Source organism: Pan troglodytes, chromosome 2, assembly GCF_028858775.2.
Source record: "Pan troglodytes isolate AG18354 chromosome 2, NHGRI_mPanTro3-v2.0_pri, whole genome shotgun sequence".
Lineage (NCBI taxonomy): Eukaryota > Metazoa > Chordata > Mammalia > Primates > Hominidae > Pan > Pan troglodytes.
This window is the reverse complement of record NC_086015.1, coordinates 137,061,218-137,080,088: the sequence shown is the minus strand read 5'-3', so window position 1 is coordinate 137,080,088 and position 18,871 is coordinate 137,061,218. Positions and strand designations below refer to the sequence as shown.

At 51.8% G+C, this 18,871-nt stretch overlaps 1 protein-coding gene across 1 annotated transcript in view; it reads left to right on the top strand.

The window, feature by feature from the left end:
• The window catches only part of RAB6B (RAB6B, member RAS oncogene family), a 71,749-nt gene extending 55,959 nt beyond the window's left edge, over nucleotides 1–15,790 (top strand). Inside the window, exons 5-8 of the mRNA XM_016941965.4 lie at nucleotides 438–549; nucleotides 1,795–1,888; nucleotides 5,388–5,454; nucleotides 11,177–15,790. Coding sequence (XP_016797454.1) covers nucleotides 438–549; nucleotides 1,795–1,888; nucleotides 5,388–5,454; nucleotides 11,177–11,241 — 338 coding nt within the window. The 3' untranslated portion in view covers nucleotides 11,242–15,790. The remainder of the gene's footprint in view (nucleotides 1–437; nucleotides 550–1,794; nucleotides 1,889–5,387; nucleotides 5,455–11,176) is intronic.
• Nucleotides 15,791–18,871: the final 3,081 nt, after the last annotated feature.

Below are 18,871 nucleotides of genomic sequence, written 5' to 3'. Positions count from 1 at the left end.
CCTCTGTCCACCCCTCACTGTTCCCAAACTTGCCAAGTCGCGCGCATGCGCGTGTGTGTGTGTGTGTATGCACACACATGTGTGACCCAGTTCTCACTCTCCACTCTGAATCCCCAGAGTCAGGTCTCTCAGGTGGGCCCCTAAAGCCACTATTCCATGTGGCAAATCATGACACTGTGATTTTCCAGATGGGGTGATTCCTCTCCCACAAAGGGTGGCTGAACAGTGCAAGTGGCTCCCCAGGGCCGCAGGGCAGGGCCCGGTTCCCTCTGAAAGGCCCTACCCAGCTGATCTGTGTTGACTGAGCTCACACCCCTCCCTGGGTATCTGAGGGCACATGCTTACCCTCCCTCCTGCTCCTGGCTCACACCTCCCCTTCCCATCTCCCACTGGTGGCTGGCCCTGGCTTTCAGTTTATCCTCACTTTCTGCCTCCAGATCTCAACTCCTTCCAACAGACCTCTAAGTGGATCGACGACGTCAGGACAGAGAGGGGCAGTGATGTTATCATCATGCTGGTGGGCAACAAGACGGACCTGGCTGATAAGAGGTAGGTGCAAGGGCACACAGGTGCAGGGTGCCACCCTCCACTCCTCTGTAACTGCTCCTGGACAGGGAGCTCTGGGATGCATGGGTGGTGTGTCTGTGCTTCTGACCATGCATCCGGAAAAGGTCCCTTGAGACACTAGGAGCTTTGAGGACACCTGGTAGACTCTCATCCATGGGTATCTCATCTGTGAAGCCCTGTCTTCCACCACCAGGCATAGGTGGGGCACTCCTCCGTGTGCTGTCTACACAGAGCCCTGTGCACCTGGCTTGACCCAGCAGTGCATGGTCTAAGGCCCTGCCATGGTCACAGCCTGCCCCAGACACAGCAGTCCTCTAGGCCCCAGCGTGTGCACTGTGAACTGTCTGTGCCTGTGAAGTGTCTGCACCAGTGTGCGTGGGGCTGTGAATGCCCTGGGCCCTGGGTGTGAGCATGCAGAGCATTCAGACCACAAACCTACGGCTGTAGCCTGCTTAGCCTGGTTTGTGGCTGCGTCTGGCATGAAGCTTTCTCTGAAGAGCCTCCGCCATGCTGCCCTCCATGCACAGGGAGAACTGAGGTGCCATGTGTGTACATTGTCCACTCATTTTACATGACCCTGACTTGGGCAGATAAAGCGACAGGCCATGGACTCCAGCAAGCAGTGCGGGCTTCCTGCAGCGTCCCTTGACCACCTGAGGAATCATCTGAATTAGAGCCTGCTTTACTAGAGTTCTGTCCTTAAAGTAAGGAAAACTGGGCTCAAATCCCAGTACAAAGGGTACCCAGGCCCTTCATACACTCACCCACTTCTGCCTGCCCCATCATGGAGCCCTCTCTGCTAAGTAGCTTTGTGGCCCTGGAGGAGACACTTTTAGCATTAGTGTTCTCACAGGGAAAATGCGACTGATAATACCACCCAGAGTGGCACTGCCTGGCTTGAATCTCTTCATAAGCACAGGCTCTGCAGTAGTGACTACTGGGAAAGGCAGGTATGGGGCAGCCCTACCCTAGGGCCTGCTTTGAAGCTGAGAAGACACAAAGGAAGGAGTGGGGGAAGCGGATAGTGTCCTGCTGTTCCCTGGTGCCTGCTTTGTGCTAGCGAGACTGTGGTTGGTGCCCGGGAGGGACCCTTGGGATCAGAGCCTGTCTTCAGGACTGACCAAGGGCCCAGTGGGCTCCCTCTGCCCTGCTGGGTGGGTCCCTCCTCATATCTGCCAGGGGCTGCTTCTCTGCTGAGCTGATTTCCCCCCTTCCCCTCATCTCTAGGCAGATAACCATCGAGGAGGGGGAGCAGCGCGCCAAAGAACTGAGCGTCATGTTCATTGAGACCAGTGCGAAGACTGGCTACAACGTGAAGCAGGTGAGGACACACCTGGCACGGGGCCCGGCACGGTGTACCCCTGTGGTCAGCTGCAGGCTCAGAGCTGCCTTGCCCTGAAGGGCTGGTGATGGGATTGGGGCAGCCAACCAGAACACCCATAGATGCGCCCAGGGAGGGGAGAGCTAATTTCCAGAGCTGGTAAAGCCCAAGAGAGGGAGGGACCACTCCGGGCATGGCGTCTGGAGAACATAAGTCACCAGCCACCATAGTAGTTGCCAGTCACGGCCCACATAGCAGGCCCTAAGAGTGTCCAGCCACCAGCTTCCAGGAGGCTGAGGGAAGCAGTGGTTCCCAAGCCCCTCACCCCACTTCGGATGATGGGTGCAGGAAAATTCAATCTGATCAGCATTTGGGGTTCATGCCTTGCGCTTAGCAAGTGCTCAGGGCTGTGGAGGGCAACTCAGGCCTGGGGGAAAGAGCCTACCATGATGTGGTTGGAACTCACAGGAGGGCGAGGCAGTGGAGTTAGGGCTGAGCCTTGCAGCATGAGGGCCCCTGAGTAGTCCACGGGTGGAATTTAGCAGGTCAGCAGACAGGGCTGGAAAACATTGCACCCTTATCTTCACTAACCACTGACCCGTCCATAGCACTGAAGGACGTCTGATTTGTCCTTCAATGATGAATGTAGGCAATGACACTCAGTCACATTAGCAGTGCCTATGGCTTTACCACCAATAGAAATCACAGATGCCTTCCCATCACCTCATAGTGTTGCAGGTATCTTGAACTTCACATCTATCAGTGTTTCAGCATCACACTAGTTATTAGATCTCTTGCTAGTTCTCGCTGTTCAATGTGTTTCATAAGGAAGCACAAATGTCGATGAAATTTTATTTCAGTACTCAGTAGTCCCCTTTATCATCCTATGTAATTGATTTCACATACTTCAAAGGAGTCCATAGGCTTAACCAGATTGCCAGAGGGGTCCTTGGCTCACGGAAAGGTTAAGAACTCCTGCCGTTGGGGATGAGAAGGACTTGGAGAGGTGGTGAGGAGGGAGGGCATGCCAAGCAGGGGAGTAGCAAAGGTGTGGCTGCAGGGTGCCCGAGGTGTGGGGAGGGGACTCTGGGTGAGGAGTGTGGTTGGCCTGGCGGTCGCTTCTGCCCTGCCACCCCAGCATTGCTGAGAACCCTTGGCAAGCTGTGTATACAGCACTGGCCTTCTGGATGCAGTGATGGTTTGCCCTGTGTGGACAGTGCTGGTGGCAGTGGGGAAGGTGGGCTGGCAGAGCGACAAGAAGAGACAAGAAGGGTGGAAGGGACACTGTGTGACACTGGGGGCCCCAAAGCTCCAGGACTCAGTGCCCCACCCTAACTAGAGTGTCCTCATCAGGGCTTCACTCACTCCCATCTGTTCCCAGCCTCCCTTGGTGTGGGGCTGAAGCTGTCATGGTCCTTCCTGCTCCCTGGGGGCATGCAGGAGAGACTGGGCTCCTACTCTTTGGGAGCCCTAAAGTCATGGGAAGCAGGGAAGCAGAGGGAGGGCAGCACCAGGAGGTCCATAGGGCAGGTAGCATCTGCCTCAGCAGTCAGGGTCAGGGAGGCACTGATGCCCCTACCCCCAGAGTGCTCTGGAACCCATGCAGTGGTTTAGCAGGAGTTAAGTGTGGTCCGTTTCGAACCCTGTGTGGCTCAGAGGAGTGTCCATGCAGTGCAGACTCCTGGATCTAAATGTGAGCATATCCACTCACAGAAACCCATACCTGACCCTAGAAACCCATACCTGATCCTAGAGCACCCTTCAAAATCCCTAGTGGCATTTTGGCCACTAGTAGAGGCTGTGACTGTTTTGAGAGCCAGACAGGCAGATCAGAGCCGCCCAGGGCCAATGCCATGAAGGAAAACTCAGGAAGGATGGCCTGGGCCCTTTCACCCTTGCCTACTAATGGCTACCCCACTGCAGAGCCTCCTCTGCAGCCCGCCCACAAGGGTCTCACACCATGCTGGGCCCACCAGCAGCTTCCCCCCTTGGGTCCTCATGGCCTTTAGCCCTGTCACCCAGCCCGGGTGCTCAGCTGGGGCTGGGCTCTGGGGTGAGGCCATGAATAAGACTCACCCTGTCTTCAGAGAGCTCATGCAGTGGAGGGTATGAGCCCAGAGCCCACCCAGTTCCTGCAGTTCATATTTGTGAGGACAGCGGGAGTGCTCCTGGGTTAGTCCTTTCAGGCTACCGTAACAAATCACTATAGGCAGGGTAGCATATAAACAACAGAAATGTATTGCTCACAGCTCTGGAGGCTGGGAACTCCATGGTCAAGGTGCAGGCATATTCAGTGTCTGGTGAGGGCCCATTTCCTCCTAGATGGCACCTTCCTGCTGCATCCTCACAAGGTGGAAGGGGCAGACAGGCTCCCTCGGGCCTCGTTCATAAGGGCACTCATCCCGTTCATGAGGACTCTACCCTCCTGACTAAGCACCTCCTAAAGCCCCACCTCTTTATACTGTCACATTGGAGATTCTGTTTCAACATAGGAATTTGCAGGGGGACCGGCATTCAGAACCTAGCAGTTCACAGTCTTCTGTGCCTCATACTTCTGCCTTGTACCTGTCACCTCCAAGATTCCATCTCTGCCAGCACCCCATCTGCCACTTGCCACCTGTCCCCTGCCACCCACACCTGCCCAAACACACACACACACACACACACACACACACAAAACCCACATGTACGCAGACACACACCTTACCAAGGACACACACTATGCACACATTACCCCCACACTTACACAAACACACACATAAAGATGCCACACGTTCACACACCACAAACATTCCCCCATATGCTTACACAAACATACATGCACCTACCCACACGCACCACTCACAACACACACATTCTCCACGTAGTCCTACAGATAAAACACATACACTGTACACACACTCCTACACACAATAAACAACTCACACTCCTACACATCCAAACAAGCCCACAAGATTGCGTTCACACTCCTGCATCCCTCGCGCTCTCAGAGAAGCCTCGCCACTGTGCCCATGCGGCCCTGGCCCTGCTGTTCGCTGCCTTGGCGCCGGACCTGCAGGGCTCCCCAAGCAGAGTCATTCATCTCAAGGGCAAGTCAGTTCCCCATGCCTGGTCCCCATGAGGGCTGTTTGCAGAAGCCCACCTTAAGGCCTGTCACCCAGAGGCCCAAACCATTTTCTGCACCAGAGGAAGTCCCTTGCAGTCACTGCCATGACCTAAGCTCATCCCAGTGACCCTATGGCCAGTCTGCTTGGGTGAGAGGCCACAGCTTTGTTCCTTCCTTCCACAAGCTACTGAGGCCTGCCCAGACCCAATGCTGTGAGAGGTGGGGGAGAGAGAACATAGGCACAGCCCCTGCCTTTGAGGGCACCGTCCGCTGGGCAGATGGGAGAGTAAAGCTGCAGTTTGGGAGGGGAAGAGGGGTGAGGGTGCAGGCGCAGTGAGGAGCAGAGGGGAGGGCCAGGGTTGGGGTTCACACTGCATTTCTTCATCTTTCCAGCTTTTTCGACGTGTGGCGTCAGCTCTACCTGGAATGGAGAATGTCCAGGAGAAAAGCAAAGAAGGGAGTATCCTTTTCCTTTGACAAGTGAGTGAAAAGATGTATAGAAGCCATTTATTCACTGAATATGTTAGTGCAGTGGACAGACACTCGCCCAGTCCCCGCCCAGCCTTCCCTGGTCTGCCGCGAATGGCACGGGGCCTCCCCTAGGCGGGATGCAGCTGAACCCTATGGTTTGGAGCCCCCGTCTGGCTCTAACCATCTACTTCTTCTTCCAGAATAGCAGGAAGATACCAAAGGGGTGTGCACAGAGTGATGCTGTGGGGTGGGGAGTGAGAAACAGCGACTTTGCCCTTCTTTACAGCGAGCATGGTTATGGGTTTCATGAACACAGGCGGAGTCTCCACCGCAGGGAAGTCTCTGTCACTGGGGATATGATCTCAACGTGGTTCAGTCTACTCAAGACAGCTCCCCCCTTCAGACAGATGCCCCCTCCTTGTCCCGCCCACCTTCTCTACCCAGCCCTGAACAGCCCCTGAGGCTCCCCACTGATCTGTGGGACCATTGCGCATCACCCACAAACCAGCCCCAACCTGAAGAGACACCTAGATGCTGAAACTGAGGTTCAGAGAGGTAGTCTGGTTTGCCCAGTGTCACACAGCATGTAAGTTACAGTTAGGATTCACACTCAGGCTTGCTTCCTTCATATCCAGCCCTATTCCATGTGGGACACTGTCCCTCTAAGGGCATTTGAGAGAATCAGATGAAAACTGTTTCAGCAGGGGAAGGCATTGCCCACACCTGGGCCTCCCCTGCATCTAGTCAGATGTCCCTGCCTGAGTAAGCCACCAGAAAACGAGCATGCAGATCCCTGGCTGGCATCCTTTACAGTGGACCTGTCCCTACACAGCAGCTCTCCAGCATCCCCCACTGATCCCACAGGCCTCTGAGGGTAGACATCCCTGACAGATCAAAGAAGGGCCCTGGGAAGATGGAAGGGCACCTTTGGGCTGATGAGAATCAAAAGTGAAAGAAGCACACAGCTTAATGTTGGAGGCCTCATGGAGCTGCTGGGGCAGGGCGGGCAGGACACCAGGAGTCTCAGGGCTGCAGCAAGGGGGAGCCTGACACAGGCCTGGAGGGAAGCTAGGCCTCTCCAGCCTTGCTCAAGGAGCTCTCAGAGCAGACTCGAGACCCACCCCCCGGGGGGGTCAGGAAGGCTCACCAAGGAGCAGGTGCCCCAGCAGTCCCATGGTCTGTGTGTCACCAGAGGACAAGCAGTGGCCGAGAGGAGGGGGTTTGAGGAGTATCTCCTGGTTGGTCAGTTATGAGACTCCAATCACAGATGAGGAAACTGAGGCTCAGAAACTTAAACTAGGGCACCCCACGGCTCTCAGTAGCAGAGACAGGCTCCAGAGCTCAGGAGAGAGCCCCTGTGGAATCACCTGTCACATGGGACTCCTTTGAGGTTCCAGGAACATACAGAAGCCAACCTGAAGGGCAAACATAGGAGCAGGAACAAGGGAGAGGGGCAGACAAGGTGCAGGCGATCTCCGCTGTGCCTGCCAGCGAGGGGAAGGGTTGCACTGCCCGCTCTCCATCCCACCAGCTCCCAAGGTGTGGCACACTGGCCGGGGTGAGTGGTGATCGTTTCATTCACATTCTCCCAGAGTCGCGCTGTTGAGGGCTCCAGGCTGGGCCCACAGTCAGGTCAGACTGGGCTGAGTGCAGGGTGACAGTGAGCTCGTCATCATCCTGGTATGCCTAGCGTTTCATCCAGCTACCACTGACCTTTGGGCCCCTTGGGAGAAAGGATACATGGCAGGTTGCAAACAGACTGCACAGGGTGTTGTGACCTGCGTCCCTTTTTCTAGCTAAGGGGTCCCCTCATCTGGGTAGATGTACCCCCATCCTTTCACTTCTGCCCAGGAGCCAGCTTGCTGGGCCTCTCACGAGGCAGGTGCTAGAGCGGCCACCAGAGGTCCCAGAGGGACCAGGCAGAGGCAGCCGTCATTCTGCTTCTTTCGGGGTGGGGTGTTGGCATTTCTGCTTACTCACAGTCCAAATCCAGGTGTTTTGAAGGTGTGTGCTTTGGGGTCATGTTCATAATTGTGTTCCACATTGAGAGCAGCCACACGGAAGCACTGCTTTGTGGCACTGTATAAACTGTTCACACCTGGCCTCACTTGCTCGGCTCAGGACTTGGTGAACGTGTGGCTTGAGGTTTCCGTCTGCTGCTTGCAGGTCTAGATGGGGGGCTGCTGCACCTCTTCTTCACGTTCAAGACAGGAGGACCCCTCAGGGCCGCTCTGGCCAATACTTCTGCCCAGCAGCACCCTCCACTGGTCTGCTCTCTCAACAAAGTAGGAGCCAAGGGGCCACCAAATGGTAGAGCCATAAGCCCCTTACTGGTTCTACATACACAACCCCCCAACCCCCACTTTCTACCCAAATACAGTATGCGCCCATCACATGGGCCCCAGACTGTTTCTGAACAAGGCTGGCTTACGCAAAGAAACAGCAGTAGTGTGGGCACTTCATGAAGTGGCTCTAAGCAGGTGAGGACAGTGACGCTGCAAACCAGATAGAGCATGCTCAAGGCCTCCCAGCTCCTTAATTCAGAGCTGGAACCACATCCAAATGACTGGATTCCACAGCCCTGTTGCACTCTCTGATGGGGCTGTGGTGTGCTTTGACATTCCAGATACAGACAGGATTGTGCTGCAGTAGAGTCAGAGGCACTGGGATTGGGGAAGCATATCCAGCAGTAGGGGGTAAGTTTGTAACAGGCTGTCTGGGCCCACCCATCACTTCCAGGAACCAGGGAGAAGGGACATTGGGCACTGAATGTGGCCCGTGATGGGCCACACTTGACCCAGAGGGAAGAGGCGGGTGTGCTCTGGCCATGCCTGCCGGAAAGGCACATATCTAACCTCTTGAGGCTTGTGAGAAACCGTGAGTTTCCCCTTCTGGGACATTATTTAGACATGGGTCCAGTCATTCTTCCCTATCCTCTCAATCAGCGGGCAGCCCCTGAGCACTGCATTTCAGCAGCATGTGGCGTAACAAGGAAGGAGGTGTCATTAAATGAGAGCCTTTGGGAAGGCTCCTAGCGGAAGAGCTGGGCCTGTGCTCTCCAATTCTGCAGCCACATGTGGGTGTTCCGACTTAAATTAGTTAAAATTCAGTTGAATTAAAAGTTCATTTCCTCACTTGCACTAGCATCTTTGCAAGTGCCCAGTTGCCCATGTTGCTAATGGTGACATCTTGGACAGTGCAGATATAGAATATTTCCATCATCGGAGAAAGTTCTTTGGACAGTGCTGTTCTAGAAGTATCAGTAGGATTGGTTTCCCGGATGTCTGTGCATTGGGACTCTCCAAAGAACTTGTTAAAAACACACATCTGGGGCCCATCCCCACATCTACCAAGGTAGGACCCAGTGAGACGTATTTTTAACAAACATCCCAGAAAATGTTGATGCAATCCATTTGAGAACTATTGCTGTGCAGTGTACAAAAGTATTGTGATCAAGTTGCGCATGAGATTTTTTTAGTGGTCGTAGGTGACTTCAATACTGGGCAGAACGTAATGCTGTAACAGTGGCCAACCTTCAAGCTAGACCACTAGTTCTCAACCAGGACTGATAGCCCTTCCCTCCCCTCCCCACAGGGGACATTTGGCAATGTCTTCAGACGTTTTGGCTCACCATAAATTGGGGGAGGGGGAATGGGGTTTAACTGGCATCTCATACATAGTGGTCAGGGATGCTTCTGAACATCCTCCGTGCACAGGACGCCCTCATGACAAGGAATTGTCTGGCCCAAAATGTCAGTAGTGTTGAGTTTGAGAAGCCCGTCCACAAGGGGCTTAGCACAGCCAGGTCAGTGAAAGTAGAAGGCTGGGGTCAAGACAGCCTTGGGTTTGTACCTGGGCACCTCAGCTTCCCAGCTGGAAGGTGGCTCTTTTACTCCCCACTGCACGAGGTCTAATGTGGAAGTGAGGTAGGGCTCAGCAGGAGAGGCCACTAATGCGTGCACCCTGGCCCAAGGAATGAGGACATTTTTACAGGTGGAGATGGGGAGGAAGGCTGGGTGTGGGGGAGGGAGCATCACTTCTAGAAGGAAAGAACAGCATGAACAAAGGAAAGAAGGAAAGCATAGGACGTGTTTAAAGCAGGGAAAATCTGGTTGGTGGAGCCTTGGTGTGTGATTGAGGGAAGGGGATGAGCTAGCGTCAACAGGTGCTTGGGGTGACCCTAAATGGGGAGGCCTTAAATGCCAGAGTGAGAAATCCGTGGACACTTTGTTTCTGTAGCAGAGTGTGACATGATTGTCACCAGAGCTGGCTTTGGGAAGCCACCATGCTGAGAGAGAGCTGGCTGGGCTCAGAGGGGCACTCAGAGAAGACCAGGAGACCTCAAGGAGGCCTGTGCCCAGGCCAGCAATACAGAACAGGACTGCACTGCCGGCATGGGCCATAGAACTGCAGCTGGCAGAGAGAAACAGCAGGGCATTCCTGGCAGTGGGTTTACCAAAAATGATAGGCAGTAGAGAAGCAGGCTGCTTGACTAGAGTAGAGAGAACAAAAGGTGGGCTGCAGTGGGCAGTGGGAAGGAAGGCACTGGCTTATTATCTATTTACTCATTTATAGGCTGCCATGGTATAAGATACATATACATACACACAAGATAAAGTTGTATGTGTATGTGTGTACACACACACGGGGAAAATAAAGGTAGGAAAAGCAAAGAAAAGTCAGAGATAAAGTCATACTCAAAATATATGCCATGGCTGCATGGTTGTTAGAGGTGGCCAAAAAGTTGGCTCTGAGCATCCTCACAGCCAAGGCAAGGAAAGAAAATGTGAACTTGAGGAGAAGCATGGCTTTTCATAATACTTAAAACAAAAGAACCTCTCCTGTTGTCCTCAAATAGGAGCCACAAAAGCATCCTTAGGATGCCAGCAAGAAGTTCCAAAACAGTGTTTCTTATACCACCGCACCCCACACACCCCTGTCTTAAGGCAATCCCTGTCCAGGAAGAGCAATTCTGTGAGGTATCAAAGGGCCTGATCCTCAGCTATAATTAGGTCTGGTTTGATGTAAGGCTAAAATCTCACAGTGTTGGTTTTGAGCCCGATGAGGAAGGCAGAGGGCCAGCCTGGCTGTGCATTTGGAACCAGTCCCTGTGGTGGTTCTGGTAAGTGCTTCTTTAGCCCACAGCCCCCGAGGGCACCAGTGGAAAGGGCTGGCGAGGGGGCTGTGCTTAGGCCCCATGGATGTGGCTTCTCACAATAACCATCCTCAGGATCTAAGTGATGTGTTCTGACTAAAGCTTGAAGGGTTTGCTCCTGCTGCCAATTAGGCAAGGCCCACATACCCCTGTGCTTTGAGATGTGAACCCAGCAGGCTCTTCATCTCCATTGCACTTTGAGTGGGGCTGACAGGTAACTGGGCTGAGGCCAGGGCTGGGAGCTGGCATTTGAGCACTGGTCAAGGGAAGGCTTCTGGGAAAGGGACTCCCTGGCCTTGGTATAGATGGTGATCCCACGGCCCAGGCAAGACAGGCTTTGCTTGGGTGGACAGGCGCTGGGGGAAGTGGATGGGTGAAGGGAAGAGGAGGCAAGGTGGAGTTGGTATTGCATCCTTCCTAGCCCAGCCAAACCAAGAGCCAAGTCCCTAGGTGTTTGCAGAGAAACAGAGCAGTAGCCAAAGGGTACAGTGCACAGGGCTAAGTGGGGTGGCAGCTTGTCCAGGAGAGTCATCTTCCTTAGCCCGTCCCCCTGCAGTGATCGACATCAAGCTGGACAAACCCCAGGAGCCCCCGGCCAGCGAGGGCGGCTGCTCCTGCTAATGCAGAGCCGACCTGTGGCTTCCCATGACACTCCTTGCTTGTTGTGTTGCTTCCTATTGGCTAGCTTCCTAAGGGGGGAGGGAACCGAGTTATCAAGATGGGAGGATTTTTCTTTTCTCTCTGTCTTTAGGAGTAGGGTGGGATGGGGAGGGAGGCTGGGCATCAGGGATCACATCACTCTTAACAGCTGTTACTTAAACAACTATTTTTTGGTTTGGTTGTAATATATTGTACTTTATTAAGATTGCCAAAAACTGTTAAAATTTAAAAAAAATTTAAATCATGTGTATACAATTTTTTGCCAGATAAAAATGTAGTCATTTTTATTTGAAAGATGTGCTTTTTGTTTTTGTATATTTGTAAACTTACAGAGAACCTTTTCCACACACCTCCTCCTTCCTGTTCTCTTTGAACCGTTCATCACCTCTGCCTTCCTCCCATCCCCAGCCCAATAAATTAAAACAATTAACTGAGCAAATTAATTAGGCTTCAGTCTGGGGCCATCTGGCCCCACTCTCTAGGCCCTACTCCAGTTAAATCAAACATTGGTTGAACACATCAGCCTCTGAAAAGGTAGCTCTGACTCTTGTCTTTCCATGGCCAGAGTGGGTCGTCAACCTCGTGTGGAGCTGAGACCAAGGTCTGTGGGCTCTAGGCAGCCCGGCAGCAGCCCCCAGGGGAACTGCTCCCACCTCTCCTTCTCCTTCCCTGAAAAGCCTTGAAGGGGGTTGAGGGTACAGGCAACCTTGTGTTCTCTGTGCCCTCAGGGACTGGCAGAGCAAGAGGCCATCAGAAGGACGAGGTGCTGTTGGCAATTGCAGCTGCGTGGTGCGTGGTTTATAGACTGGGGTGCCATGTGTAGTTCTGAAAATATTTTAACCAGCCCACCCAGCAGTCAGTACACATGCCTGGGCCAAGTCTAAGAAACTCAGTGTGTGATGTTGGGCAGTGTGCCATCCTGAAGCCTTCCTCCTGGATGTCAGGGAAGCTGGACCACCTGGAGTTGATCCTTTGTGATGGGGCGGGGTGGGTGTTGTCTGCAGAACCACCACCTTGAAAGATCCATGTTCTTAGAGCCTCAGCTGCTAATATTGTTGAGTGCTTTCTGGAAAAGCTGATTTGTTGCTATGTTTTCACCCCAGTGGCATGACACAGTTGAAGTCTTTGTGGACATATCTTTGTGGCTATTGTGGCTGCGCTGTGGTCACCTGAGGATGTGGTTCAGGTGGGGTCTCCAGAAGGCTGCCCAGGGCACTAGGACTTGCCCCCAGAGAGCCATCTCTTCCATTTTTGATTCATTCCTGAGAATGGCTTAGTCCTGAGAATCTGCAAAGTCTCTGAAGAGAACTCTCTCTTCCCACTAAGTGATATAACCTACTTGGCCAGCATTCCAAATAGACTCAGACTCACTGCCCTGAGCCTGCACAGAGCCAGGTGCAATGGGCAGTGAGTCTGGCCAAAATGTAAACCCCACCCTCCCTGCTGTCATTGGCTCTCCCTCCAGGCTGCTGCTGGGCATGTCATAGATGGGATGAATGACCATCTGGGGTATGGTGGGCTGAACTCCACAAGGTCGTTGGAATGAATTTTGAAACTTCTCAGAACTTAATCTGAAATGGCAGGCAGTAAGTGCAGCAGAATCTGGCAGGACTGATATTTGTGCAGTGGGCCTGCCACACACCCTCTGCCTAGGAGGCTGTATGCCAGAGCTCATCTCTAGCAAGGAATTTATCTTCAGGTGAAGAAGAGAGGAAGCAGGATCCCACTGAGCACCTCTTGCAGAAGGCAAGGACCAATGTTTGAACGTGTTTCAGATGTCATGTGTTTAGTTTTTATATGTGTGTACATAATTATATATAGAGATAGACTTGTGTATACACCTTCCACAAACACATCCTCACGGAGATACATGTGCTCAATGTATATTCTTGTTTCTCCTGCTCTCAAGTTGGAACTTGCATTGTGATAAGTTTTGGAAATTCAAAAGTACTGCAACGTGTTGAAATAAGACTTAATATTGTCAAATAACTTGTGATTGTCTTGCCATCAATAAAATAATGCATAGTTGTGTTAAACTACAGGCAAACATAGCCCACGGGAATATCTCCACCATTTCTCTATGTACTTTATATGCACGGGTGTGCATGCCTGTGTGGGCCAGTGTCCCCCCACCATGGGCACACCCCCAAGTGGTGCTTGTTGGAAGAGTGCTTACTTACCTCGAGAGAATTTACAGGAGTCCACATGACAGTGTCCTGCCTGGTTGGCAGCAGGGGCCATCACCTGTGGCCTCTGAGACCGCCCTATTTACAGGGATCTGCACTGGGTCTCAGTGAATGAACGTATGGTAGATTTTTATTTTCTTGGCACTAAAGATTAGCTTTTTTAAAAAAACATCCCATAAAACAGTAGAAACTCAGTTCCCTTCTCAGGGGCACACACATCCAAGGCACCGTGGACTGTGTTTCCATCCTGGCCTAGAGGAGCAGTAAAAGATAGCATTTGGTTTGACATGGCCTTAGTGAGTCCTGCCTTTCCTAGCATGCACACAACATCCTCTCTTTGAGTTTGGGTTCTCCCCAGCCCCTTGGCCTCTGAGGCTGAGGGTGGCTTCCTCCCATCCTCCCATCTCAGCGGTTCCATGGCGCTCCCTTCGGCACGTGCGGTTTCCGCCCCTCCCTTCCTGGGGTGTGGAAAGGCAGCCAGACCTCTTTTTCAGAAGTTGTTGGTTCCCTGATTTTTGTCTTGAGCAGGCACCATCCCTGTCCCCTTGCTTGCAGGTAGAATTGGCACAGAGTTAAGGTTCCATAATAAACAGGTGCTCTTGAAGAAGATGTCATGGCATTGCCTCAGCACCCTAGCAAGAGCATTGCATCTTTGCTGAATCCAGATGGGTTAGCAGAGGGCAAATTGGAGGATTCCTTTGAGGAAATGTTCTCAATTGAGCAATTCAGTCCCTCTCCCCAAAGACTAGACGTGACCTGGCAGATTAGCAGGATCCTCTTGGCCTTCTTTTTTGGGGATGGTGGGAGTGAAGGGGGTGAATCTTAAAAGCTTATCAACAAAGCTCCTGTTCTGCAGGCATCAGGAAAGTTCAGTGTAAGATGGAAAAAGCAAACAGCTTATTTACAAGTGGAAACACATTGGTTCTGATCACTCCTAACTTGCTGGGTGATCATACATACATCAACATGAAGGTGTGACATCAGAATCATGAGCACCATGGCTGCAGTTGTGTGATCCAAGGCTAGTTGGCTTGGTAGCTGTTGGCAGCAGTTTCCCTTGGTCAGAGGCCTCCTTGCTATCTATCGCTGCTCTCTTCTTGTTGTCATCCTTAAACATTCAGTCATGTTCCCAGGTCTGAGGGGAGCAATGGCCAGACCAGTTTCAGTATCTCTGGCAACAGAAACAAGGATTGAAATGGTGGTAGTTAAGAGTGCAGACACATCTGAGGTGCAACGTCTGCATCATCCTGGTGGCTAGCCAGTGCGGGGAGGCCCTGCCCTGGGATACCAGTTGTGACAATAAAGGGATGGCCCTCCTGGCTTCAGCATCCTGCAGGTGGAGCAGCCTCATTCCTTCACAAGATGGAAGGCAGGTGAGGATGTCAGGATGAGATGGGACCAGGTAGCCGAGGACAGTGAGGCGTGTCTGAGCCACTTGAGGGGCAGCTGAACAGAAGGATGTCTGTGTGCATCAACCGAGCAGATTGTGTGCCCACTCGTTTCCGAACTACCTCTCCCCAAAGAATGTGAGGCATTGTCACCTTATTACAGCTATGTGAAGCAGAGCTCTCACAACTTTTCCTGTCTACAGGCAGGAAAACCAGGATGGAGAAGGGCGACTTGCTTATTAGGATCACCCAGCAAGTTAGGAGTGATCAGAACCAGTGAAGTTTCCATTTTTCATCCATTGCTGCCCTGTGTGTGAACAAATGTGACTCCATATTTATTACACAGCAAGGACTGCTGTGTGTGGGTGTGTGTGTTCCTCAGACCATCTCTATTCTTTGGTTAGGACACTAGGTTCTTCCCAGCATATGAGTGAGAATATTGGTGGTATTTTGGGCTCCTCTACTGCACAAGGGCCAGTCCCCAAGTCTACTCTGATTGTCATGGGCACCCACACAGATCAGGACACCCTTTGAATTTTTGTTTGACATGAACTATTTAGGTGTTCCAAAACCTTGGGATCTCAATGTGCACTCCTTGGACTCCAGACCCCTGTCTGGTTGGCACTCCCAGCAGTGTGTGGTTTCATCAGGAAATCCTTGCAGCAGGGGTTTAGATGGTTCCTTCAGGAGGTGGGAAGCCTCCATAGCATTGAAGGCCAGCCTGCATCTCGCGGTGTGTGTCCACTTCTCCCCTCACTTTCCCCTCACCCATCCCTTTAAAGTGATTGGCTGTGAGGAGCACAGAGGGTGGCAATTCCATCTGTTATGGGCTCAGAAGACATAGCCGCCATGTTGATTTCACATTAAACTGTGTAAAATGTGGAAAAGACTCAGCATGTTGGTCAAACAATAAACTGTCCTAATTCTCAAAACAAAGCTTCTTGTCTGTGTTTAAGTGGTGCAGTCATAAATGGGGGGGTTCAAAAACAGTTCCTGAAGTGTGTGCTCCACAGAGTCCCTCTTGTCATGCCTGGGTGGTATGTCCACTACCTAAAGCCCTTTGCTGCTTTGCTTCTTCCTCCTACTGGTGGAGTTGGGCTGTCCACCAACTCCGAAGGGGTAAAGATGGGACACACTCATGAGAGTAAATCCACACGCATTCCCCTAATCTCCATTCTGCTGAAAGGCTGATGGGAAGGGAGCCTCCAGGCAGAACTGAGTCAGGGGTACGATATATTCCTTCATCCCCACTCTGTGCTTGCCATGGCTAGGGGATTAGGAAGGAGGGAGAGGGTACAGGGACTGGATCTCTCATGCTTCTGGTGATTTTCAGAAAGCCATTTAAAGGCAAGAACTTAAGGTGAACTATAATGACCTTTGACAACATCTAGCTGCCATATTCCATCCCCAGCCCCACCCCACACCAGTTAGGAACATCCCTTAGTGGCCCCTCCAGGTCTCAGTTATCTCCAGGCTAAAAGATGCTCAGAAAGCCAGCACAGTTCTGGGACCAATCCAAAGAGGAACAAAGGCCAAGATTAGGTAAATTGCCCTAGCCCGGGAATCTCACTCTTCTTCAAGTCCAACTTCATTAATTACCTTTCCTTTTAAAGCTTATAAAGGTTCCAGAACACCCTCCAATCTGCTGCCACCTCAAGGAAGCCATCTTTGATTAGAAGAGACATTGAGGCCAGGAGTTTGAGAACAGACTGGCCAACATGGTGAAACCTCATCTCTACTAAAAATACTAAAAATTAGCTAGGTGTGGTCCCACACGCCTGTAATCCCAGCTACTTGGGGAGGCTAAGGCAGAAGAATCACTTGAACCCGGGAGGCAGAGGTTGCAGTGAGCCGAGACAGCACCACTGCACTCCAGCCTGGGCGACAGAGTGAGACTCTGTCTCGACAAAACAAAAAAACCCTTGAAACAATATTCAAGTCAACAGAACATGGCCATGTGCCTCACACATCAGCATCATGGGAACACTGGCACTTCAGAGGCCAGTGGAAAAGTGGCAGTCCCGTTGGGGCTGCATGGCTGGCAGCTGACCACAAGCCCACACAGCGCTTAGGAGTCAAGTGCAGCAGTGATGGAGCTCACACTACTGAGAGAGCAGGGAAACCACACTGAAAGGGCACATTTCTTAACCTCAGAATGGGGCTACTAGCCTCTAAAGCAGGAATTGCGTTTTGTTTAGTATTTCCATGGTCTGCTGCAAGGCGTGGCCTTTACCCAATGGATAAATGCGTACAAGGCTCTTGTGAGCAGTCAAGTTTCTCGAGGTTTACAGTTGAAGGGAAGTGGGATTGTTTTCCTGCGCGTTTAAATGAAGGTAGGTGTGGTGATCACCTTTCCTTAAATGTGTGAAGGGATGAGATAAAGAGATAGGCATCTTAATTGCCACTGATGGCCTTCAGGTGAGGACAGGCATGAGCCAACTGAAGCTTTGACAATTGTGCTGAACCCAAAACTTCAAAAACAAGAAAAAGCATAGACTGGCTGAAATGATCTAAGTCAACAGAGCATGGCCAGCGCTTCATACAAGGCAGGACCACAGGGGAACACTGACAGCCCAGGAGGCACTGAGACAGAGGCAGTGGGAAGAAGTGACAGACCCCAGGGACTCCCCACCAACAGCAGCTGCTGTTGATTAGGAACCCCCAGTGGACTGTCAGGCACCTGGTAGTGGAGAGGCTACCAAGGCCCGGACTGGAGAGGAGCCAAAGGAAGAAACAGTGCAGTGCTTAGACCCCTCTGGGTCTGCCCATGTCCATACCCACTGGGAGATTCCACTTACATATTCACCAGCAGAGTGCCTGGGGCTCACTCATCACAGCTGCCCCTCCATGAGGGCATCTCACTGCAGCCTTAGCAGGGAACAGGGTCATTTGCATTAGGCAGCTGCTGTCCTAGGAGGTCTCGGTGTCCATACACTGCCATGTTCCCAAGGTGTTTCAAGCTCAAGTGTCTCATCTATGTCATACAGTCGTGCCTAGTTGGCCCATCTCCAAGACCTGACATCCATCCTTCTACTCTGGCCACACCTGCCCATCTCACGAAATGGGCCTACTTTAGTCAAATGCCCTCAGGGCCACAAGAGGGCACCACCTGAGTGGAGAGAGCAAATTTGACCTCCCATCAAAACCCTTCCCAGTTCCCAAAGACTAGTCACCATGACCTCATCCTGGCCCAAAGCCACAAGAACAGAATGCCTGCTACTAGTACAGGAGTAAGAAGCAAGGTCAGAGTTCCCATGCCTGCTGACTTGACCCTGTCAGAAAAACTCAGCAGGGTGTGTGCCCCAAGAGACTTTAAAAACAAAGTAAAGGCACACGTGACACTCCAGGCGAGATCATCTCTAGGGGTGCCATGCGACTGACAAAAGACTTATTAAGCATGCAGATTCCTGAGGCAATACCAGACTTGCTATTGAATCAAATTGTCTGAGAGTAGGGTCCTCAAATCAGTTTAACAAGCATCGCAGGTAATTCTGATGCCCACTAACATTTGAGACCGGTGTTCCAGATAGAATTATCCTTTTTTGGAAGACCTTCTTTAGGCCTTGAATCAAACTCAAACTTGCAGCCCTTCTTCAGTCACTTTTTCTGGTGTGCTGCTTCCTCCAATAAAGTAAGATATTAACCAGAAAAAAAGAAAAGAGGCTGAGAGGGACACATGCCTCTAATAGAAGCATCAAGCCACTGACTTTTATTCCCATGAGCTCCTACTATGATGACATAACATGTCACATTTATTGCTCTTACCTACTTCCTAAGTTACTGCTTGCCTAATAAGGAAAAGGGCAAGAAATAAGAGTCCAAAAGACACTCAGAACACCAGCAGCAGCTTTCAAGTAAGGACTCAGAGTCAGGGTCTCACAACTCCTCCATTTCATGTTTCATTTACATTGTCTTCGTGCTCCAGCAGCAAGGCTGACATGTGCTTTGGGGTAGGAGCCTGGAGTATTTCTGCCAGATGGTCTGAGGTGACGTATACTCCTAGAGCCCAAGTGACCA